Consider the following 24802-nt stretch of genomic DNA (forward strand, 5'->3'; position numbering starts at 1 on the left):
CGCTCCAAACAGCTGGCTCCCTCGCGCTCCGGGGTGGGGGAGCGGAGGCGGCAAGGGAGCAGGCATGGGGAGGGCGGGCAGCGCCCCTGGCTCAGGCACAGGCCGCCCGGACAGCGACCCGGGCTCGGACCCTGGAGCCCCCGGGTCCGCGGCCCCGCCTCCTCCTCCTCCTCCCCTCCGGCTCGCCCGCCTCCCAGCAACAGGGCTCCTTCCGCCCTGCCTCCTTCTGCCCTGCCGTCCGCTCCCTCCCTTCCCCCATCCTCACTCCCCGACCTCCCCAGGCCGTTCCTCGTCAGGAACCAGGCTGGGTGTACCAACTAGATACCCCGGAAGGGCGAGAGGGGCGCCGACATCGCGACCAGATGCTCCAATGCCTAATAGCCGGCCTACAGGCCGTCTCCCACAAGGTAGTTAATTTTGACAAACTGAGGGAAGTTACTCAGGGACCAGATGAGAACCCGTGGTCTTCCTTAACAGGCTGACTGAGGCTCTGACTTTATATACTCGCCTAGACCCTGGGTCCCCGGCAGGAGCAACAGTTCTAGCCACTCACTTCATTTCGCAGTCAGCCCCAGATATCCGAAAAAAAGTTAAAAAAGACAGAGGATGGCCCTCAGACCCTTGTCCGGGATCTGGTGAATATGGCATTTAAGGTTTTCAATGCCCGTGAGGAGCAGGCAGAGTACGCCCCGCCTTCGACAGGAGATGAGTCTGCAAACCCAAACCTTGCTACCTTTGGGGCCGGTGGCAGCCACGCATGGTCCAAGAGGGACCGTGCGTGGTGGGGGTGCAACGAGAGGATGCTTCCAGTGCAGAAACGAAGGCCACAGTGCCCCAACCCCGGGCTCCAGCCCAGCCTTGCCCGGCGTGCGGTCAAAGCGGCCACTGGAAAAGTGACTGCCCCTGGAAAAGTGACGGGCCCTCTGCGTCTCAACGTAGAGGGGCCGTCCTTCCAGGTCATGACCTGCCGCTGGCCACGCTGGAACTGGCTGAAGGCTGAAGATGCCAGGACTCAACGACCCATCACCCTCGCCAGGCCCCCAGGTAAACGCTCAAGGTAGTGGGTAAGCAGATCTCCTTCCTGATCATACGGGGGCTACGTCTCTGTTCTTGCCCTCCTTTTCCAGGCCATTGCCCCTTCCACGATCTCGGTCATGGGTATTGATGGCAAACATGCTCTGGCCTCAGCGCCTTCTCACCCCGCCCTCTCCCCCTCTCCTCCCTCCCTAGAGAACAACTTTCTTGCTGGCACAGGCTTATCAGAAACTCAGTTCTGAATTCAAGCAGTTAGAGGCCTGTTCCAAGAAGTTTTAAAGTTAACTGTTGACAAGGATTTTAAAAGGACCCACTCACCTGGACGGTCCTGCCCCAGGGGTTCAGAGACAGCCCTCATCTGTTTGGCCAGGCCTAACAGAGACCTCTGACAATGCTCATTAGAACCCAGCACTCTCCTCCAGTATGGAGATGTTCTCCTTCTCTGCAGCCCCTCCCTGGACACGTCTCAGAGGCATACAGCTGGCCTCCACTGGTAGGATTCTTCCAGCCTTCACCCCGCAGCCTACCTGTCCAGACAGCTTGATCCCACAGTTTGGGAATTGCAGCCCTGCCTCCGGGCTCTGGCTGCAGCTGCTGCTCTCACCAAGGAGGCCCAGAAGATTGGCCTCCAGCAACCCTTACAGGTCTTCTCCAAGATCTTCTGTCACACCGGTCCTTATCTCTCCTTGCCCCCTCCCCCATGCAGGAACTCCATCTCCTGCTCCTGGAGAGTCCTGACATCCCCCTAACTCAGTCCCCAGCCCTGAACCCAGCCACTCTCCTTCCCGCCGCCTCCACCCAACCTGCAGCAAAGCGCTCCTGCCCTGAGGTCGTCAGAGGTCCTCACCCAACCTTGGGCAGGACTCTCAGATCTTCCTCTCTCTAATCCTGACTTAACTCTGTTTGTGGATGGAAGCTCTTGTCTAGACCCCCAGGGACGTCAGAAAGCCTCCTACACGATAGTAACACTGGAGTGGACCCTGGAGACGGCCTTCATCCCTCTTCACCTCGCCCACACTACGAGAGGCAGTCATAAGTGCCTGCTCCTCCTGCTCACCCCAGGAGGAATGCGCCCCAACTTTCCTACCCATCAAATGAGGGGACACCTCCCAGGGCAGGACTGGCAGGCAGCTGCTCCGGGAACAGGCTGACAGGTGGACGGGACCGCACACAGTAATCCTCACAACCCCCACTGCAGCCAAACTACTTGAAGATCCATCGTGGCACCACCTCTCCAGACTCAAGAGGACCCCGGAGCAGCATGACTTCTATAAATGTGAGGTGTTGGGCCCCACTAAGGTCTGCCTTAGCCGCCCTCCCCCTCCTCCTTCTCCTCCCAGCCCTGGGCAACCTACACCCTCCCACACCTGCTTATGTGTGGAGGTTCAAGGTCCATGAAACCTACGACCAGGACAGCAGACCAGGACAGCACACAAGTCACCCGGCAGGTAGGATCTCAGGACTGTCCTCTGGTCGGATGCCAGGCGGAGATCCTGATTGCTGTAGACCTCTGGTCAGTGTCCAATGGTGGCCGACCATATGCCTACTCTGCTTACGATCAGCGGAACCCAGACAGGTGTAATCGAGACGTCAACACCTGTGGGGGTTGCCGCTGGTCAGGCTGTGTCATCCATGATGCCTACAATGAGGTCAGGTCTGGTTCCTTTTTCTGGAAGGACGGGACCTTCAACATCAGGGTCCGGGACCCCTGGGACCAGCGATGGGTTGCAGGCATTATGGGAAAACTATATGGGGGTGGTTGGAGCTCAACCCCTTCAGGGACCATCCTCATCGCCCGGGAATATATCATGGCCCAGGAGGCCCAAATCCAGGTCTCCAAAAGCATCCTACAGGCCGAACATTCCCTTAAAGGGAAGCTGCCTGATTCCCCCCGGGGTAGAAGTCCTGTCTTCTTGGCTCCAACTTATCCAACACACTCTACTATTCCTTAACGAGACCCGCACCCTGCCCAATGTCTCGCACTGCTTTTTATGTGTCTCTCTCCAAAGACCTTTGCTGGCTGCCGTCCCACTCATGACTCCTCCAGGAACCCAAGGACACGGTGAATGTCAGCCTCCCCTGGCTGGCATTCCCCTCTGGGAACCGGGAACTCCAGAGCCCACCTTGCCCCCACGGATATGCTACCAGACCAGTAATCCGGTAACTGGGGGACGAGTCACTTGGAACTGTACCCAAAACCACACTGCAGCCAGTCCCACAAGGCCAGCTCGGGTACCTTCTTTTGGTGCAATGGCACCTTAAGCAACTGCGTAAACTCCTCTGACCCCGGGCCTTGCTTCGTGGTCACAGTAGTTCCCCAGCTAACCTTGTATGGAGAGTCGGAGCTTGCCTGGTTGCTCCCTTCATCCCACCCCCGGCCCGCAGGGCCGCCTTCCTCCTGGTCATGTTGGGGGTAAGTATCGCTGCCTCGATAGGCCTCGCTGGGGGGGGGGGGCCCTCGGGAACAGCATAATCTCTGCTCAGGATTTCAATGAGACTCCAGATAGCCCTGAAGTCTACTACTACCTCCTTAGCCTCCCTGCAGCGGCAAGTAACATCGGTAGTCCAAATAGCCCTGCAGAACCGACGGGCCCTAGACCTTCTTGCTGCGAAAAGAGGAGGAACCTGCATGTTCCTTCAAGAAGAATGCTGCTGCTACATCAACGAGTCCAGAGTGGTGGAACAGAACGTGCAGAACCTGACTAAGCTGAGTGAAGAATTACGTGCAAGACACTCCCGGAACAACTCTCTTTAGAGCTACCTGGACCCTACCCCTGATAGGGCCCCTAATTCTCATCTGTGTCTTTTTTTTTTCCTAGCTCCCTGCCTCCTCAAATTCATCCGCTCCCGGATCCAGAAATGTCACCGGTGACTGTAAACCAGCTCCTGCTCCATCCCTACACTAGGCTGCCCCTCACCCTCAACCAGCCTCTGCCTGACCCTGGCCTTTAACATCCCCCACCCTCTTCGCCCCTGATCAGCAGGAAGTAGCCAGGACGATTTCGGCGCCCCCTATCACCAAAAAGGCCGGGATGTTAGGTCAAGGCAGGGGGGAAAGACCACAGCCCTGCAAGCATCCACAAGGTAGATGGTGACAAAGATAACTGGCGCCTTCCCAGACCTTGCCAGCCTTTCCAGACCCCTGCCCGAGGCAGGAATTCCACACCTCTCATGCCCTCCACCCTCCCCTCACTAAACAGCTGTATAAAGGAAGTACCTAAGCCCCGTTTTGGCGCGAACTCCCCTGGCCCACTCTCGGACCTGTGAGTTTCGCCCGGGAGCGCAAGATTAAAACCTCCCCCCCTTTCCATGGCCTGGACTCTGTCTTGTTTCCTGCGTCGCAAACCTTTCAGGGTCATTTTAAAAACGGAACAGAAAAAGGTGGCTAAAGTAGTTTGCTGGAACTTGGCCGTTACATATCCTTTGTACACACACATATTGTGTATGTAGATAGTATATGCGATATATTGCATACGTAGGTATGTACCTCTTTAAACAGGTGTCCCACATAATGTAAACTTAACCCATCCTCCAAAAAACATTAAATAGAAAACTTGAGGATAAACAACAATTTTAAGCGGGGGAAATAATGCACTCACTCTCCAGCTTCCTCCAAAAACTCCACCACCAATTTCCCCAAATACTGTTAAAACACTCTTAAATATTTCTGTAACAACCCACCAAGCATTAAAAAAAAAAACACCAACTACTTAACTACTCGACACTTAATAAACTCATTAAATTGGCCCTGTTTGTATGCAATCTACAAGTTTGCACAGAATCAGATATGAGTTAAATTACCACACTGCAATAGTCACGAGTAAATGGGGGAAGGAAAGATGCTAAAGATAATCCAGATGCCAGAGATTGCACCGGGACGGCGCTGCCTCCAGGCCCGGCAGAAGGCTGCACAGGGACCGGAGATAACATCAGGATGTGTAACACGCTCCGGTAACACAGACAGGATCCTGTCGGAACAGGTGAGCAGCAGCCGGTGTCGTCCACATCCGGGACTCCGACAGGACTCGCCAGTTAACTGCCACGCGTCCAAAACGGAAACCAAGCCCTAGCCCAGTGGTCGGCAAACTGCGGCTTGAGAGCCACATGCGGCTCTTCGGCCCCTTGAGTGTGGCTCTTTCACAAAATACCACGGCCTGGGCGAGTCTATTTTGAAGAAGTGGCGTTGGAAGAAGTTTAAGTTTAAAAAATGTGGCTCTCCAAAGAAATTTCAATCGTTGTCCTGTTGGTATTTGGCTCTGTTGACTAATGAGTTTGCCGACCACTGCCCTAGCCGATTTGGCTCAGTGGATAGAGCGTTGGCCTGCGGACTGAAGGGTCCCGGGTTCGATTCTGGTCAAGGGCACATGCCCTATGTCTTGATCCCCAGTGGGGGGCGTGCAGGAGGCAGCCAATCAATGATTCTCTCTCATCGTTGATGTTTCTCTCCCTCTCCCTTTCTCTCTGAAATCAATAAAAATATATTTAAAACAAACAAACAAAACAAAACCCATACCCACGCACCACGATATTTTGAATTTAATTTAAAAAAATCAATCTGCAATGAATATTATAAAAATAAATATATTACTCACAATTCGGGTGTTCTTGAATATTCTCAGCTGAAAATTCTCCCGAAAAAAATGATTTAAAAGTTGGTCAGGGCTGCCACTTAGGGAAAACATTTTTTATGGAGGCGCATGGCATGTGGGGAAGGTCGGCCGCTTGCGTCTACAGATGCTTGTGGCGTACAATGGGCTAATAGTTGCACAGCAAGTTTTTTATTTAAATAACAAATTTGGGGTTAAAAGAGCAAATCATTATTGGGACGATCTGCAGTGAGAGTTCGGATATCAAGGGATACCCGCCTTCTTATGTAAGTGATCACAGCGACAGGTGAATGTCTTCCTCTGAGATGCACAACATTTCTAACTGGAAGATAATCTACACAGGATAAAATGCACACAGCTTACGTGTACAGGTTCACTAACCTTTCCCAACGTCCCCATCTGTGTAAGCATCACCCGTATCAAGACATGTCACACTGGCTGTACCACACAAGGTCCCCTTGCGCCCTCTCCCAGTCCACCCGCACTCGAAAGACCACCCCTGACTGCTGTTTCTCTATCCTGTCCTAGGCCTTCATGTAAATAGAACCATAGAGTATGTACCGTTTCGGGCTTCTTTCACTCCACATATTATCTGTGAGATGCAACCAAGTTGAGTAGAGTTGACCTGGAACAACAGAGGTATGAGGGGCCCCACCCCCCCTAAGTCAAACTGGACTTTCCCAGAACTTAAGTTGTCCCTCAGTATCCACAGAGGACTGGTTCCAGGACCCCCTTGGATACGGAAATCCACGGACACCCAAGTCCCCTGTACATATGACACAGGTCAATGCATACAGTCAGCCCTCTGCATCCAGTCTCCCAACAGATCAAAACAATACAGGTACTTATTTTTTTTAAACCTACGTATAAGTGGACCTTCGCAATTCAAACCCGTGTTGTTCAAGCGTCAACTTGCTTGTGTACCAGTACTTGCTTTCTTTGCCAAGTAGCCTTCATGATAATTGTACCAGTTTATCCAAGCGACTTCCTTCTGGATTTTGGCAATTATAAAGACAGCAGCTATAAACATGCGTGCCCTGGTTTTTTGTGTGAGCAGAAGTTTTCTTTTCTCTTGGGTAAATTCCCAGCAGTGGGGCTCCTGAGCTGTATGGTAAGTGTGTGTTTTATTTTGATAAGATTGCCTTAGCCGCCCTGGCCAAGTAGCTCAGTTGGTGAGAGGGTTGTCCCGATAGACCAAGGCTGTGGGTTTGATCCCCTGGTCAGGGTACAAATAAGAATCAACCAATGGCCCTGGCTGGTTTGGCTCAGTGGATAGAGCATCGGCCTGAGGACTGAAGGGTCCCGGGTTCGATTCTGGCCAAGGGCACATGCCTGGGTTGCAGGCTTGATCCCCAGTAGGGGACGTGCAGGAGGCAGCCAATCAATGATTCTCTCTCATCATTGATGTTTCTATCTCTTTCTCCCCTCCTCTCTGAAATCAATAAAGATATTAAAAAAAAAAAAAAAAAGAACCAACCAATGGCCCCGGCTGGTTTGGCTCAGTGGTTAGAGCGTTGGCCTGCAGACTGAAGGGTCCCAGGTTCGATTCCGGTCATGGGCATATGCACAGGTTGCAGGCTCCATCCCCAGTTAGGGGCGGGCAGGAGGCAGCCAAGCAATGATTCTCATCATTGATGTTTCTCTCTATCCCTCCCTTTCTCTCTGAAATCAATAAAAATATATTTTTTAAAAAAGAATCTACCAATGAATGCATAAATAAGTGGAACAACAAATCGATGTCTCTCTCCCTCTCCAAAAATAAAGAAAACACTGCCTAGCCACTTTCCAAAGTGACTGCACCGTTCTGCATTGCCTCCCAGAATGCATGGGCTCTGTCCAGTTGTGCCACACGCCCGACAGGACGTGGTGCGTGTTTGTTGCCATCCCGGTAGGCGTGCATGGCATCTCCTGGTAGCTGCCCATGGTGTTGACGGACAGACATTTCCATGAAGTCCAACTTACCCTGTTTGTTTTTTATTCCTGTGTGGCTAGTGCTTCTAGTCAAATTCTTTTTTTCTTTTTTTTTTAAATATATTTATTGAATTTTACATAGAGGAAGGGAGAAGAATAGAGAGTTTGAAACATCGATGAGAGAGAAACATCGATCAGCTGCCTCCTGCACACACCCCTCCTGGGGATGTGCCTGCAACCAAGGTACATGCCCTTGACCAGAATCGAACCTGGGACCCTTCAGTCCGCAGGCCGACACTCTATCCACTGAGCCAAACCGGTTAGGGCTCTAGTCAAATTATTAAAAACATCTGATTAGATATACTTGACAACTTTTTTTTTGTTTTGTTAATCCTCACCCAAGGATATATTTTCCATTGATTTTTAGAGAGTGGAAAGGAGGGGGAGAGACAGAGAGAAACATCTATTGGTTGCCTCCTGAACGCGACTGAGGTATGTGCCCTTGACCGGAATCGAACCCGCGACCTTCCAGTCCATGGGCCGACGCTCTAACCACTGAGCCGAACTGGCTAGGGCTTGGCAATGTTATTGCTAAAAAATGTCCTCTGCAGTGACAGCAGTGTTTGTCCTCAGTCTCCCCCTACCCAGAGTTACCCAGAGTTCCCGGGACAGGGTGGAACGTACCGTGGAGTCACAGCACCCACACACCCCCACCCCCACCCCCACCACAATAACCAGCAAAGGAGCCAGCACATGTGGGAACATCCCATCCAAGAGGCCACAATTCCACGTGGCGACCTGTGCCCTGTGCCCTGTGCCCTGCCCTGAGATGGGGAGGCCAGGCAGACTCCCAGGATGAGCGTGGAGGACGCCACTTCTCCATTTGCTGTTTCGTAACCTTGGGCGGGGGCAGGAGTTGAGATCAGGGAGGTTTGGGGAGACATTCACACCCACATACACATATATCCTAGCAGCAAAGCCTCACAGATCAGGGGTTGGGGAGGGAGGCTGGGCCCCTGGCTCCCCGGAGTGTATGGGCAGGGCCGGCCAGAGCCCCGGTTTGTCCCTTTATCCATCTCTCGTGATTTGAATGTCCAAAGTGCCCCATCCGCAGGGGAGGTCCCTCCTGGGCTTACATGACCGACTCCTTCTCCAAGTTGTCAGCATCCGCAGCGGGTCTGGGGTAGCTTTTGAGGAGGGGGTTCCCCTCCTCAATGGGGACGGGCGTCGGATCCACACAAGTCTTCACCTCGACCAGCTGGGGCACTGAGCTCGCAGACTTTGTCCGGTCCACGTAATGTTGGAGGAGTCCCGCCCCAAAGGCATCACCTTCCACGTTGAGGACGGTACAGGACCGGTCCCTGAAAGGGGAGGGGTGACGGGGACATGAATGGGAGGGGTGGGGTCGAGGCCCAGCTCTCCCCCCTCTCTCCCGGGAATCATGAAGTCTCCATCACACCGTCCTCCACAGAACCCTATTCTATAGCCCTGGGCCCAGGGCATCCCTCCCTCCATCCCCTCAGGATGCCAATTATCCCTCCTCCGAGAGCCTCAAAGCCCCCACCCCCTTGCCTCTGGAATGCCAAAGTGTCCCATCGTATTTCCTCTGCCTTTGAACCCCAAAGGTCTCCTCCTCTATCCTCTCCGGACCCTAATGATCCTTCTTCCACTAAAACAAGATTTGTTCCTTCTGGAACCTCAAAGTCACCCCTCCTTTTCTTGGGGACTCAGAAGACCCTCCACCTCCACCTCTCCTCTTCCCCCTGAAACACTGCGTTCTCCTTCAGGCCTTTCTCCTCCTTAGACTCCTAAGGATCTTTTCTTTCCTCTCTATGCTTTCTGTGTATGTGACTGTGTGTACACTGAGTGGCCAGGTTATTATGATCTCTGAATGCATAATAATCTGGCCACTCAGTGTATATCCTATATAATAAAAGGCTAATATGCAAATTGTCCCCTCGACCAGGAGTTCAACCAGCAGGCAGGCCGGCCAACTGCCCATGTCCCCTCCCCCTGGCCAGGCTGGCCAGACCCCACCCATGCACGAATTCATGCACCAGGCCTCATACATACATACACACACACACACACACACACACACACACACTCTGAGTGGCCAGATTATTATGCGTTCAGAGATCATAATAATCTGGCCACTCGGTGTATGTGACATTTTAGAAAATGGAGCTACGATTCACACACCATAAAATCACCCATTAAAAGTGTACAGCCCAGCCCTGGCTGATTTGGCTCAGTAGAGAGCGTCGGCCTGCGGACTAAAGGGTCCCAGGTTCGATTCCGGTCAAGGGCACATGCCCAGGTTGTGGGCTCAATCCCCAGTAGGGGGCATGCAGGAGGCAGCCAATCAGTAAATCTCTCATCATTGATGTTTCTCTCTATCTCCCTTCCTCTCTGAAATCAATAAAAAATATATATATATTTTTAAAAGTGGGGGGGGGGCAAGGGTGGGGATATCTTAATCAATCAGTAAAAAAGTGTACAGCCCAGTGGTTTTTAGTATATTCAGAATTGTGCAACCATCACCACTATTTAATTCCAGAGTATTTTTACCACTCCAAAAATAACTCCCCACACCCATTAAGCAGCTATGCCCCAGCCCTAGGCAGCCACTAATCTACTTTACATAGATTTGCCTATTCTGGACATTTCATAGAAATGGAGTCATAGGCCCTGTGGTCCTTTGAGTGTGGCTTCTCTCGCTCAGCATAAGGCTCTCAGGGCCACCCATGAGGTGATGTGGATGTCTCAGTGCTTCGTTCTATAGTCCATTGGATGGATCGGTGACATTTTGTCTCTCTATTCATCAGCTGATGGACAGTTGGGTTGTTTCTACCTGTTCGCTATTATGAATAGTGATTAATAGAATAATATACTATGAACATTGGTGTACAAGTTTTTGTGGACATGTTTTCAATTCTCTTGGGTATAAACCTAGGAGTGATATTGCTAAGACATATGGTCATTCTCTATTTAACTTGAAACCAAAGCGTTTCCAATCTTTTATGCTCTTAGCTTCATACAGACAGCTAACAATTATGTATGCAGCCTTTACAACTTACTAGGGGCTCTTGTAAGTAAGTGGCATTTAAGTCATCTAATCTCAAGGAGGGACTATTCTCTCCATTTTACAGATGGAGAAACTGAGTCAGAGAGTAAATACTAGCCCGAGGTCATACTAGCTAGCCATGGTGGCACTGGGATTTGAACACAAGCAGCCTGACCTACGGGTCCACTCTATTACACACGCTACCTTTTTAGGGTTCTTCTTCTTCTTTTTTTTTAAGTATGTTTTTATTGATTTCAGAGAGGAAGGGAGAGGGAGAGAGAGAGAAACATCAATGATGAGAAGGAATCATTGATCAGCTGCCTCCTGCACGCCCCCTGCTGGAATCAAGCCTGCAACCTGGGCATGTGCCCTTGACTGGAATCGAACCTGGGACCCTTCAGTCCACAGGCAGCCGCTCTATCCACTGAGCCAAACCAGCTGGGGCTAGGGTTCTTCTTACACCCCCAAGACCCCTTCCTTCCCAAGGTCCCATCCCGTGGCCTCTAGAACTCCTGCCTTCCTCTCCTCTTCTGCCCAGAGGCTCTCAATGACCCTCTTCCTCATCCCCCTTCCCAGGAGTACCTCTGAACCCCCCCCCCCGAGCCCCCAAACCCACACTCACACTAGCCAGTCCACAGCCAGGATCAAGGAGATGTCAACCGGCAGATTGATTGCCTCCAGGATGATGGCCAGGGTGAGGACACCTCCAGCCGGGATGCCCGCGGCGCCCACGCTGGATGCCGTGGCGGTGACCCTGGGGGAGCAGAGGGGAGGTCAGGGAGGGGCCCTGCTCCGCCAGCCCGCGTCCGCTCTCGGGGGAGGGGTGGGCTGGCCAACCCACACTCACAAGATGGTGATGATCTTCACGAAGTCCAGGGGCTGCTGGTTGAACTGGGCAATGTACACCGCGGCCACGCACTGGAAGAGCGCGGCTCCGTCCATGTTGACCGTGGCGCCGATGGGCAGGATGAAGCGGCAGATTTGCTTAGAGACGCCATTCTTCTCCTCCACGCACTTCATCATCAGCGGTAAAGTGGCGGAGCTGCGAGGGACCGCAGATCTGGGTTGGCGCACCCAGGCCGCCCAGGACTGGCCACACCCACCCAGTCAGCCACGCCCACACCGCCCCGCCCCCTGGTTCAAGCCCCGCCCACCAACCTGGTCACGCCCACCCCACTACCTCCACCCTCTCCCCGCCTCCACCCACAGCCTTTCCAGCAATGGGTGCCCTTCGCTTCCCAGGGCCAGAAGGTACTAGGGATCGTGTAGACCAGTGGTCGGCAAACTCATTAGTCAACAGAGCCAATTTCTTTTGAGAGCCAAATTTTTTAAACTTAAACTCCTTCTAACGCCACGTCTTCAAAATAGACTCGCCCAGGCCGTGGTATTTTGTGGAAGAGCCACACTCAAGGGGCCAAAGAGTCCCATGTGGCTCGCGAGCCGCAGTTTACCGACCACTGGTGTAGACTGAAGCTATTCCAACATGTGGGCGTCCTGGGCACGCTGCTCCTCAAAGTACACACAAAAACTCATACCTAAATTCTACAATGGCTCAGAGCTCACTGACTCACACCTGCTACCTCCACCGAGAATGGACCTCAGCTAAGAACCACTAACTCTCTTGGGGGTGCCACCGCTGGGATGGCCCCTTCTGAGGGACAGGCTCCGCTGAGAAGGTGGGAAGAGCTCCCCGAGGTTGGATCCGGAGCGGAGCACTCGTCCCCCAGGGCCAGGCCTTGGCGGGAAGGAAGGGCTCTCAGGAAGGGAGGAGGACATCTCTAAGGCAGCCGTTTCCTAATTTTAGGGGGCTGGGATCCGGGACCTTAGGAAAAACTTGGGAAAGTCCAGCCCCTGTGCCCAGACCCCATGTCCCCCAACACAGAAGTTCAGGGGCCTTCAGACACGCGATGCCTGCCTGCTTACTGCCCCAAGGTCACACCTGGAGGCGGTCCCAAAGGCGGTGACCAGCGGCGTGGTGATGCCCCACAGGAAGCGGTAGGGGTTCTTCCGGGTGAAGAGGAAGTAGATGAGGGGCAGCACCAGCAGCCCGTGGATGGCGTGGCCCAGCAGGCAGCACAGGATGTATTTGCCCACGCTGGTGAAGAGCTCCCCCACGTCCTCCCTCTCGGCGATCTTGCTGGCCACCAGGAACAAGATGCCCACGGGGGCGTACCTGACACCCAGGAGACAGAGGCAGCCTCTGAGCACGTGCCCACTCGGGGCCAGGCACTGTGGGAGTCAGGAGGCACCCGGAGCAGTGCGTGTGGGAACCCGGCGCCTCCCCTGCCCTCCTCGTGCCCTCTCCCCTTGAAGACAGCGTAGCCGGGAGATACAAGCAGCCCGGTGCTTCCCTCGCCGCTTGTGAGTAGAGTCACCAACCACATTTGGGCTTAACACATGACCGAGAGAGAAGCAGGCACCATGCCTGAGTCATTTACGATTTCTGGGTTCATTATAGCAGCTCGCATGACTTAAACCAATGTGATCTCTCACCACATCATGAAAAATGAAAAGACCATGGCTCAAGTCTTAACAACAGCTCCAAGGCATGAAGCATGTGCCATGTGCTGAGCCCCTGAGTGTGACTGAATCTTCCCCACCAGGTAGCCCCTTCCTCGAGTCTCTTGCAGCTACCATTGAATGAACAAAATTTAATAGGTCCGTAAAGCAGGAACGATAATGCTCGCAACCTCGTAAGAATGCTGGGAGGACGAAAGGAGATGCCAGGTGAAATGAGCTGAATGCTTTTTAATAATTCATCGATGAACTTTAGCACCCTCTCCTGGGGTGAAGATCCCGGGGTGCTTATGCCTCCCAGCCAGGAGGCCTCCCAAGATTGCCTCCTGGACTGCTTGATCACTGCTTGATCGCTATTACCAGTTGTCTCCCAAACCCTTTTCCTCTTTAGTAAGAGAAGAAAGGCACCATTTCCCAGCAACCTGTGCACCTGGGTTTGGCCAAATGCCCATGTTCTGGCCAGTGGGCTGTGCCAAGAAATTATACAAGTCAAGTAACTGGATAAATATTAGCTAACGTTGTTTTCTGCAAGCCTGCCATAGGTCAGGCACTGTCCCAAGCACTTTACACATATTAACTTTGTGTCTGTGTGTGTGTGTGTGTGTGTGTGTGTGTGTATTAACTTTTTTGTGCCTGGCCCGCTCAGCCCCATTTTCCAGGTAGAGAAAATGCTGGGTTTGAATCCAGGCCTTCTGGCTCTAAGAAGGGCACAGGTCGCCCCATCCCACACCCCAAGTCCCCTCTCCCACCACCTACCACATGATCCAGGAGACCAGCACCATGGTGGCATCATTGAAGGAGTTGAAGAAGCGGATGAGCAGCTCCCCCTCAGGCCCCAGCTTCCTCAGGCACACGCCAAAGGCGATGGCAAACACCACCAGGCCCAGGATGTTCATACCCTCCACCTCACCCTCCGCCTGTGGGCAAGGAACAGATGGAGACGGGAGGGGAATGCTCAGTCAACTTGCAAGCTCACTGAGGGCCTATCCTAGGTCCCTTCCTACCAAATCTCAGGGTCCAGGTCCAGGGGAAATAGACCCACGACCAGGGATCACCCAGAGTGAGCAGGGTTGAAATTGGAGAACCCTGGGGAGTGTGGGAACTGAGGGGGTAGGGGTTGGTGCCAGCTCAGGGGTGTGGGTAATCAGGTAGGGCTTCCTGGAGGAAGGGGCTGAGTGAGACCTGGTGAACAGGAAGGGTGAACCAGGTCAAGAGGGGGTGGTAGAACGTTCTAGACTCTAGAGAGATGAAATAATTTACAACAGCCTAGAAATGAGAGCAACTTGGGCATCCAAAAAGCAGGAAGAAACCCACTGTGTCTGGAGTGGCATGAGTTGGGCAGAATCACGAGATGAGACTGGGAGGGCGACGGGGCAGGGGTCTGACCTCAAAGTGTCCTAGGACCTGTGGCAAGGAGCCTGGGCTTTCTTCTGAGGACACCCGGGAGCGTGACGGGGCTTTGAGCAGGAGAGAGGCAGGGACAGGTTTGTATTTGGAAAAGACCACTTCGGCTGCCAGGCCCGGGGCAGATCTGGGAGGAGGCCAGGATTGGGGGGGGTGGGAAACAAGGGCCTGGACCACAGTGGGTAGTGGGGGAGGAGAAGAGGGGACAACATGGAGACTCCAGAAAGGCAGAGGGACAGAAATTGGAGAAAGGCTGCACAGAGTTTAAAACCAAATTACACACCAAATGTTAGAAGACCGGGGGGTAAACAGAGGCTGGGGCCCCCCACCCTTCTCCTGCTCTCACCTTCACATAGGTTCCATTGTCCTCTTTATAGTAGGTAGAGTACTGCAAGGGGATTGGGGAGAGTCAGTGTAAACAGTCATCCAGCCCCCCCCCCCCCCCCCCGACCCTGTACTGGCTCCTACAAGGCTCCAAGCCTGCCCAGGCGTCACTTCACACATCATCGCATCCCACCCCACCAGCAGCCCCACTGGGATAAGACTGCTCATGCCCCCCTTTCTAGAGGCAGGAACCGAGGTTCAGAGAAGCAAAGGCACTTGCCCAGCATCACACAGCTAGAATTAGAACCCCGCATCCTCCTTTGTGGCTGAGGGGTGTGGATGGGTTTCAGAGGTCACCCCAGAACCCTGAAATAGTGCCTGTAAATATGCGGGCAGGTGCCACCCAAAATCAAGCACCAAGGGGGTGCGACTGGCTGTCTTCCTCCCTGCCCACCCCCTCCGCCCTGGGGATTCCCCTACCCCCACATCCCCGCCCCCAGGACTCACTGAGCGGAAGGTTGCGGACACCAGGTTGGAAGGGAAGAGATTTCTGTAAAGATAGACATGGGGGCGGTTATTAAATACCACAGGAGGGAAATGGGGGGGGGGGGGGTATCTGAAGGGCTGGGTTGGCCTCTTGAGGTGGGTAGAACCTTGCAGGCCCTTTGCACCCAAATGTGTGCCCCCCACCCCCTGTGCCTCAGCTGGGTTCGGGTCAGGCAGAGCTGAACATGGCCTGCCATTTACCCAGCAAGGGAGTTTGAGCTGGTCTCCTAGGAGGGCCCCAGTAGGCTGTCATCCTAGCCCCAAAGGATTTCCGATGAGGCTCAGAAATGCTGGTTTCCCCAGGCAGGCTGGAGCAGGGTCATCTTTGACCTCAAGTAGCAAACTTAATACCCTGGACTTCTTGCATCAGCCACTTCCTCCAGGAACCGAGAAAAGGGCAGGCTGGCCCTGGGGACTGGCCCCTGGCTCAGAGGCTCTGGGCGTTGGGAAGAGGTGGGGACAGAGGGAGACAAGCGATGGCTGTGTGCATCAGGAATGTGCATCTGTGTTCCCGCGGCCACAGGATATGCGTGTGTGATAGTGGGTGCAAGCCCATTTGTCGGGGTGCGACATCACAGCCAGGGCCGAGTTTCCGTGTGTCTGTGCCCAGCTGTGTGGCTCAAGATGTTTCAGCTGAGTCTGGGAGTGGCTGGCCAAAACAGACACAGAATGACATCTGTTTTGGGCACATGGGGAGGCCCATAAGCATAAACAGCCTTCGGGTGGGTGTGCCCCTGGCCAGCCCAGCGGCTAATCTCCCCTAGCCAGGAGGTGCCACCCACTGCAACTTCTGGGTGAGTTTCCCATCTCCCAAGAGGCTGGGGGAACCCAGTTCCGTGACTCATCATTTACCTCCACCACTTCCAGGAAGTCCCCCATCGACCTGGAGACACTGAGTCAGCAGGACCGCAAGGCAAGGCCATGCCTTCATCATTAAAAGGAGGGAGAACCATTCCTGGGGGTAAGGGAGGGCGGGGCTCGGGAAGCAGAGGCCAGAAGGAAAGGAATCTGCCCCCTTTGCAACTGGCTCCCCTCTCGCACAGAGGAGGGGTGGAATGGGAAGAGGTGGAGGCTGCAGGGCTTACCAGGAACATATGCCGGGGAAGCCACCGGGGCCCAGCTGATCGGGGTGGGGAGGGGGGCTGAGAAAAGAGCCTGGCCGTCTGGGTGGCACCTGGCCTGAGAAGCCCTGGGACTAGGAAGAGGGCCTGGTGGGGGTCCCTGGGCTGTATCCAGACCCTGAACTCACACCTTCATCCGGAAGCCCCATCCTGGGGCCCTTGGCCACCAAAATTCCCCTTGGAAATCTTCAGGATCCCCTCCCCTGATAGGAGAGCCCCTCTTATGTCCCCCAAGCATTACTTTCCCTTTTCTCTGGAAGCACCCTTAGGTGGGGTCCCCCTTATGTCTCCAGTCCCCCACATTTAGAAGCCTCCTTCCCCAGGAGTCTCTCCTCCCCCTTGAAAGATCAGAGCTCTCCACCCTCCCCACTCCCCCACCCCCCCAGTTTCCTGAGGCCCTGGAGGTGTCCGGGCTCTGAATCCATTCCCGCCATCCCTAACACCATCCGCCCCCCCCGCCCCGCCTCCGCCACGTAGCTGAAGCACCCTCTTCCCCGCTCCCCTCCTCCGGCGGCCGGTTCTGACCTCACAAGATCCAAGAAGGAATCCAGCACCTCCTTGCTGGGGGCCGCGTCCTTCGAGACGGTGCCCGGGAGCGAGGCGTTGCGGGCGGCGGTGTGGGCGCTGTCGGAGACGCCGGGCTGCAGAGCCAGCGCGATGCCCACGCCGAGAGCGGACGCTATGAGTGTGGTGACCAGGAAAAAGAGCAGCGCCCAGGCGCCCAGGCGCCCCAGCGCGCTCGGGTCCAGGCTGGCGGCGCCGCCGATCAGGCTGCACACCACCAGCGGCAAGATGATCATCCGCAGCAGGCGAAGCAGCAGCTCACCCGGGAAGGCGAAGGCCGCCTGATGCGCGGGGCCCAGCGCCGCCGAGCCGCCGGCCGAGGACACCCCCAGCCCCAGCGCCACGCCCGCCACCACGGACGCCACGGTCAGCAGCACCAGCAGGTTGGCGCGAAGGCAGCGGCGCGCCTGGCCCCGGGAACAGCGGGCGCCCCCTGCCGCGCCGGGGTCCTCTTTGGGCACCAGCGCTGGGGCACCGTTCGCGGGGGGCTTCGCGGCCGGCCAGGCGGGGTCTCCCTTAGGCGGATCGGCCACCATAATGGACACCCCGGGGTTTCTTAAGAGCCTGGACACCGGGAGGGCTTGGGGCTGCCGCCTAGGACACCCACGATCCTTCGAACTGAGTTGAGTAGCAGCTGGGGGCCGAAGCGCAGGGTCCCCGGCGTGTGTTCACGGCGCCGAAGTTCCTGGTTCTTGGCAGATGGAGTGTCTGAGGTCCCGAGGCTGGCGCGGGGGCTTCCCTGCTCGGAGGTCGTGTCCGGAGCCCGAAAGCTGGGTTTCTTGGCCGCGGGAGTGGGGATCCAGGAGTTTCTCCAGGACTGGGGTCCTTGGCTCGGGAGGGATGACGCGGCCGAGGTCCTGGTGGCGCAGATACCGGACGCCTGGATCCGGGAGGCGGGGACCTGGAGTACCTGGTCCTGGAAGAGGAGGACTCGGGAGCCTGGGTCTGGCGGGGGCGGTAAACGGAGCTCCGGGGAGAGGGGAACCAGGTTCTTGGATCCGGGAGGGGGCGGTCCAGGCCACTGGGCGCGGAAGGCGGCGGTCCGGGACCCCTGGAGACAACCGCTGCCAGCCCACGGCAGCTCAGCTCTCCCCCGCGCACCGCGTGGCTCTCAGCTCGCTCGGCGGAAGCTGCTACGATTAATAGTTCAGACCAGGCGAGGCTGGCGCGGGCGGGGACCCACCCGCGGGCTCCGCTTGGCCCAGCGCCCGCCCGGGAGTTAAAAGCCGAATGACAAGGACGGTACCCAGGGGCGGGGCCTGCGTGGGGACTGGGCCGGAGTGGGAGGGGCGTGGGAAGGTCTCCAGAAACTGCCTGCGATCCTCCCGCGCTCCTTCGCACATCAACTCCGCCTGAAACTCCTCCTTCGCCCTAAATTCGGCCTTTTATCAGCTCTCGGAGCATCAACTCCAACTGTAGCTGGTTTGGCTCAGTGGATAGAGCGTCAGCCTATGGACTGAAGGTCCTGGGTTTGATTCCAGTCAAGGGCACATGCCTGGGTTGTGGGCTTGATCCCCAGTAGGGGGCGTGCAGGAGGCAGTCAATCAATGATTCTCTTATCATTGATGTTTCCATCTCTCTTTCCTCTGAAATCAATAAAGGTATATTAAAAAAAAAAAGTGAGCTCCTATTCCCGTGGAGGAAGCCTAAAAGGCCATGAACTTGGTCTAAACAAGCTTCCAAAGAACATGGCATCCAAGAAAGAGAAAAATAAAAGAATGAAAGGACAGTTGAAGGACTGAGGAAGAAATCACTAAGAAACTTAAAATAATAATAATATGAAGTGACATAAAAATAGCAAATAAAGTTTCAAAACATAAGAGAATCGAAATTCATAAATATGTCACAATATATATTTATATACTGTATATGAGGCTCCTAGAACCATAAGAAATGCAAAAAATTCACTGTTAATAACACATTCTTTAATTGCCCCCCTTAAAAATCAAATTGCCCCCCTGTGGGGCATGTGCCCCACGTTGGAAACCACTGGCCTAGCCATACCTGCTCTGCAGCTTCCCTAAATTCCTGGTTATTTGGGTCATTTGCAGTGACCCGGCCATGGCTCCCTGCTCCTCCTGGAAATCCTAATTCCTTCCCCACCTGTCCTGTTCTTTGGTAACATTTCAGGGTTTCATACCCGCTCAAAGACTACAGATAGCTGTAACCTCAAAGCTTCCTCCTGTAGCAGCTATGGCGCCTCAGTCAAGTCACAACCTCTGTGAGCCTCAGTCTCCACATCTGTACAATGGGAAGAAAAGTAATAGAGCATCCCTCCTTGGGTGCTGTGAGGCTCAAAGGAGATCAAATATTCAAAGCATTTAGACAGCGTACAGGTTAGCCCTTCATAAAGGGCTAGTACTACTGTTATCGTTGTTGTTATAGTCGTTGCTAGAGGCCCGGTGCACGAAATTCGTGCACTTGGGCGGGTGGTCCCTCAACCTGGCCTGCGCCCTCTCGCAATCTGGGAACCCTTGGGGGGTGTCAGCTTGCTGGTTTAGGCTCCCCCCCCCTCGCAATCTGGGACCCCTTGCTCCTTACCTAACCCTGAAGTTGGACATCCTTAGCGCTGCTGCGGAGACAGGAGAGGCTCCCACCACCGCCGCTGCACTCGCCAGCCATGATCCTGGATTCTGGCCGAGCGGTGCTCCCCCTGTGGGAGCGCACTGACCACCAGGGGAGCAGCTCCTTCGCACTGCCCCCTGGTGGTCAGTGCACTTCATAGCGACCAGTTGTTCTGGTTGTTCCACCATAATGGTCGCTTAGGCTTTTATTATATAGACTAGAGGCCCGGTGCATGAATTCATGCACGGGTGGGGGTTTGGCTGGCCTGCCCCGATGGGGGCCCATCAGGCCAGGCAGGCGGGGGCGGGCAGTTGGCCCCGCCCCCAAGCGGGGTGTTGGGGGCCTATCGGGGGCCGGGCCAGCTGGGCTTATCAGGGCCCGGATCACGCTGGTTGGCTGCCGCAGCACACGTCACAGACACTGTTTGTTCCGGTTGTTCCACCATTCCAGTTGCTGGGCTTTTATATATAGAGATTATTGAGGAACACGGTTAGGGCGGGGTCCAGCTCAGGACTGGCAGGCAGGCTCCCTACGCTGCTGGGTTCTGGTGGTGAGCAATCCCTGCTGGTCCCTAGACTAAGAGCTGCTTGGGAAGGCGCTTCGAGAACGTGTGGTGACATCTGCAGGCTCTGAGGCCCTGGGGCCAGGCCGAGCTGAGAAGTTGCCCAGCATCTAAAGGACCTGCCACCCAGGCGCATGTGACCTTGTGGACCTTCTTCCTGTGTCGCTCAGACACCCTCCCCCCCAATGCTCCCAGCTCCACACCACCCACTTCGGAAAGCCCCCGCCCCCCCTCCCACCCCCTTCTCTGACATCGTATTCACTCAACAAACTCGCGTTAAACTCGGGGGAACTCAGTTCTTTGCTGGACGCTGAGTGTGGGCACCGAGGCCAGACAGACAAGGGTGTGAATCCTGACTTCACCACTTACCAGCTGGGCATCAGTTTCCTCATGTGCCCTCCAGTCGGCGCGAGTGTGAATTTGATCCTGAGCACAGTGACCCTCCATACAAAACCTGAGGGGACGGCTCCTGGGCTCTCTAGTCATTCTACAAACATTCCTGGAGCCCTTACTGAGGGCCACGTGCTGTTCGAGGGGCTGGGGATTCAGAAAAAAAAAAATTAAAAAGCAAAAAGAACAGACAAAACTCGTGGCCAGGTTCTAGAGAAATCAGCCCAGGAGATCAGCCCCGCGGTCAGGTAGGAGGGAGCTGCAGAAAGCTACGGGGTCGCGAGGAAGTCAGAGAGGCGTAGGGGGGGTCACAATGGGGGAGTGACATTTGCCAGGAGACCTGAAGGTCACTGGGATGATAATGGAAGGATAATGGAGGAACGTGGAAGGGATGAGCGTACAAAGGCCCGAGGCAGCAAGAGGAGAAGCGCTGCCGGACCTTACCTTGTCACCGGCTAACCTGAGAAGCCACTCGCCCTGTTCACTAAGCTGGATGCAGATAGAGGTGGTTAAGGCTCCTGGTGGCCCAAACCCCTTAGCTGGGCAGGGGCTTTGAACTCAGGTGTCTCTGGCCCCAGCCTGCTCCCTCCACCCCTAGGGGACACCACAGCTCCCCCTACCCTTGGCTCCCCGCTCCCCCAACCTGAGACATTTCCTCAAGGGACCAGTACATTGCTGGACCCGGGATGGGCGGTACCAGGGATCCAGCGATGACTAAGAGAGTCCCAGCCCTGTCCCTGGGGGAGTCACAGTCCAGAGGGGGCTCGGACCCAGCCCCAGACAATGATGATGACGCAGAACGTGGGACGGGGCAGCCCGGAAGGGGTGCCTGAGCCAGCGTGGGAGTCGGGAAGGGCTTCCTGGAGGAGGAGGAGACCGCACAGCTGGGGTGGGAAGGAGTGGGGCCAAGCCCAGGGCAAGAGAATTCCAGACACAGGGAACAGCATACGCAAAACCACCGCGCTGGGAAGAGCCTAGATGTTCCCAAGCACATATCTAACCTAGTCACGTGGCTTCCCCCAGGATAAAGCTCAAACTCTTCAATCAGGCATCTGTCAGTTCAGCAATACATTCCTTCAGCCATTCAACAAACCACACCCACACACGAAGAGCTGAGAGATGTCAAATGGGCGGAGATGGGTGGAGAAATGGGGGAGGTGGGGGCAGGCTTCAGTAATAAATCAGGTGGTTGAGAAACATTAAGGAGGGCCTGGCTGGTGTGCTCAGTGGTTAGAGCCTCGGGCCCGCGCACCGAAGGGTCTCAGGTTTGATTCCGGTCAAGGGCAAAGTACCTGGGTTGGGGGTTCCCTCCCTGTCCCCGGTCCGGGCACGTGCGGGAGGCAACCAGTTGATGTGTCTCTCTCACATAGGTGTTTTTCTCTCTCTCCCTCTCCCTCCCTCCTTTCCACTCTCTCTGAAAAGCAATGGAAAAAATCTCCTCAGGTGAGGATTACCCCCCCCAAAAAAAAAAATACATTGAGAAAAGGGCACCGACTCTCCACAAAAATGTGCAGAAACTGCTAAGGGGGTCACTTCCAGGAAGGAAGGCTGTGGCTTCGCGGTTTAGCAGGGTCGTGTCTCACTGCCGAGCAGCCAAATGACCTCGGGAAAATCACTCAGTTATTCTTTTTTTAATTGATTTTTTTTGAGGAGAGAGAGAGAGAGAGAGAGAGAGAGAGAGAGAGAGAGAGAGAGAGGTGTTGTTCCAATTATTTATGCCCTCATTGGTTGATTCTTGTATGTGCCCTGTCTGGGGATGAAACCCACAACCTTGGTGGGTCAGGATGACACTCTAACCAACTGAGCTACGGGGCCGGGGCCTGAGTCACTGAGAAATGGGGGCAGCGGTAACCTGCCCCAGAGATCCTGGAGGAGGGAACCGGGTTCATGTGTGTGAAGCGTTTTGATTGGTGCCTGGCAAACCACAGCCTCGTGGTATTTTAAGCAATAGCCTTTGAGATCAACACTGTGTCTACTGCAAAAGTGAAAGAGGCTCCTTCCTCCCTGGTCCATGTGGTTAAGTGGTTAGAATGTCAGCCCATGCACAAAAGGGTCACGGGTCGATTCCCAGTCAAGGGTGTGTACCTGGGTTGCAGATTCAATCCAGTGCGGGAGGCAACCAATTGATGTGTCTCTCTCACATTGATGTTTCTCTCTCTCTCCCCCTCCCTCCCTTCTACTCTCTCTAAAAACCAATGGAAAAAATAAATACATAAAAATCAATGGATGCCTAGCCGGCATGGCTCAGTGGTTGAGTGCCAACCTATGAACCAGGAGGTCATGGTTCAATTCTCGGTCAGGGCACATGCCTGGGTTTTGGGCTCAATCCCCAGTGTGGGGTGTGCAGCAGGCAGCCGATCAACAATTCTCTCTCATCATTGATGTTTCTATCTCTCTCTCCCTCTCCCTTATCTCTGAAATCAATAAAAAAATATATATACATATGTTTAAAAATCAGTGGAAAAAATATCCTCGGGTGAGGATTAACAACAACAGACACAGACTCACAGGCCAGTGCTTCCCCCAAGGAATGTTCAGGCCCCCGGGGGGCCACCGGGCCAAGGATGGGACCAGGCAGCTGGGCTCCAGGTGGCCAGGCTGGGAACGGGGAGCCCCATGCCAGCCCTCCTGGCAATCAAAGCCCCGGGGGTATGGAGAAATGGTTGAGGCCAGTTGGGCAACATGGGAGGAGGGTAGGCTTGGTCCGTCCCTGCCCACCCACCCCACGCACAGGGGTGCCAGGCAGGAGGCAAGATAAAGGGAGGAGGCCCCAGGACTCAAGGACCCCAGGATCCCAGGACCTCGGGGAGTGCCGGATGGGTCCGGGCCAAGACGGGGAGACTTGAGGGTTTGGTCCAGGATCAGCCAGAAATGTCCTCCCCGCTACCCTCCCCAGGCCTGGAGAGGAAAACATACCAACTGGTTTCAACCAGCTTTCTTCCCACTCAGCCAAACCTCCTACCCAGATCCTGATTTCATCATGGGGGCGGGGGGTGGGGGGGGCGGGGGAGGGCAGGAGGCCTGGGACTCCGAGAAAGAAGTGAACCCTGGCTGGTGTGGCTCAGTTGGCTGAGCTTCGTCCCATGCACCAAAAGGTCACGGGTTCAATTCCCGGTCAAGACACATTGCCCAGGCCGAAACCGGTTTGGCTCAGTGGATAGAGTGTCAGCCTGCGGACTATAAGGGTCCCAGGTTTGATTCCGGTCAAGGGCATGTACCTTGGTTGTGGGCACATCCCCAGTAGGGGGTGTGCAGGAGGCAGCTGATCAATGTTTCTCTCTCATTGATGTTTCTAGCTCTCTATCCCTCTCCCTTCCTCTCTGTAAAAAAGCAATAAAATATATATTTTTTAAAAAGACACATTGCCCAGGTTGGGGGCCCAGGTTGGGGGAGTGCAGGAGGTAGCCAATCCATGTTTCTCTCTCACATCAATGTCTCTCTCTCTCTCTTGATATCCCTCTCCCTTCCTCTATCTCTAAAATCAATACAAACATTTTTTTTTTTAATAGAAAAAGAAGAAGGAAATGAAAGGGCTCAGTAGGCGGTGAAATCGGGGTGTCACAGAGCAGAGACTCCTCCTGCCCTCCGCTTGCCCCTGTGAGGTGGATCGGGGAGGAGCACGTCATGGAAACAGACTCGCAGGTGTTTCACAGCTACTCACTACAGAAAAGCGATTTCCTTACGGCCCTGGGACGCTGAGGGACGGGTACAAGGAGGGGGACGGGCCAGAGCTAAGGCAGCCCGGGGCCCAGGCCAAGGACAGAAGCTGTCTGCAGGAGACAGCGTTCCGGGCGGACAGCGAAGGAAGGCCGAGCCGCCCTCGCCGGTGTGGCTCCGTGGATAGAGCGTCGGCCTGCGGACCAAAGGGTCCCGGGTTCGATTGCGGTCAAGGGCACAGACCTTGGTTGCAGGCTCCTCCCTGGCCCCGGCTCTGGTCAGGGCTCCTGCAGGAGGCAACCGTTGATGTGTTTCTCTCACATCGATGTTTCTCTCTGCCTTCCCCCCCACCCCCACCCCCCACCTCCCCCACCCCCGTCGTCTTCCGCCCTCCCTAAAAATCAATGGGAAAATATCCTCGGGTGAGGATTAACAACGACCACAAAAATCAATAAAAAAATAATATTGAAAAAAAGAGAATGAATAAATTCTTTAAAAAATACATTTTAAAAAAAGAAAGAAAGAAAGAAGG

The 24802-nt window shown here is 54.8% G+C and overlaps 1 protein-coding gene and 1 long non-coding RNA gene across 2 annotated transcripts; one reads left to right on the forward strand and one right to left on the reverse strand.

Annotated features, from left to right (window-relative positions):
• The first annotated feature begins 24 nt into the window (after positions 1 to 24).
• LOC307115996 lies at positions 25 to 4606 on the forward strand. Its single transcript, XR_013815166.1, has 2 exons — positions 25 to 3448; positions 3570 to 4606. It is a non-coding gene; the product is annotated as an uncharacterized lncRNA (long non-coding RNA).
• Positions 4607 to 5282: 676 nt separating this feature from the next.
• SLC1A5 (solute carrier family 1 member 5) lies at positions 5283 to 18703 on the reverse strand. The gene is made up of 8 exons (XM_079799602.1): positions 17058 to 18703; positions 15373 to 15415; positions 14888 to 14929; positions 13894 to 14054; positions 12560 to 12793; positions 11468 to 11662; positions 11243 to 11374; positions 5283 to 8914 (listed from the first exon to the last, which is right to left on the reverse strand). The coding sequence occupies exons 1-8, from the start codon at positions 17630 to 17632 to the stop codon at positions 8686 to 8688; spliced, it is 1611 nt and encodes a 536-aa protein (XP_079655728.1). The 5' UTR covers positions 17633 to 18703; the 3' UTR covers positions 5283 to 8685.
• Between the last annotated feature and the right edge of the window lie 6099 nt (positions 18704 to 24802).

The sequence above is a fragment of the Cnephaeus nilssonii genome (genome assembly GCF_951640355.1).
Source record: "Cnephaeus nilssonii genome assembly, chromosome: 20".
Taxonomy (NCBI): domain Eukaryota; kingdom Metazoa; phylum Chordata; class Mammalia; order Chiroptera; family Vespertilionidae; genus Cnephaeus; species Cnephaeus nilssonii.

Excerpts from the sequence above, each read along its gene's own strand:
- SLC1A5 (XM_079799602.1), bottom strand. The coding sequence starts at position 17,632 with ATGGTGGCCGATCCGCCTAAGGGAGACCCCGCCTGGCCGGCCGCGAAG. Across the intron at positions 15,416-17,057 it reads TCCTTCTTGGATCTTGTGAG|AAATCTCTTCCCTTCCAACC; the intron begins GTCAGAACCGGC and ends CTATCTTTACAG. Across the intron at positions 14,055-14,887 it reads ACAATGGAACCTATGTGAAG|GCGGAGGGTGAGGTGGAGGG; the intron begins GTGAGAGCAGGA and ends CCTTGCCCACAG.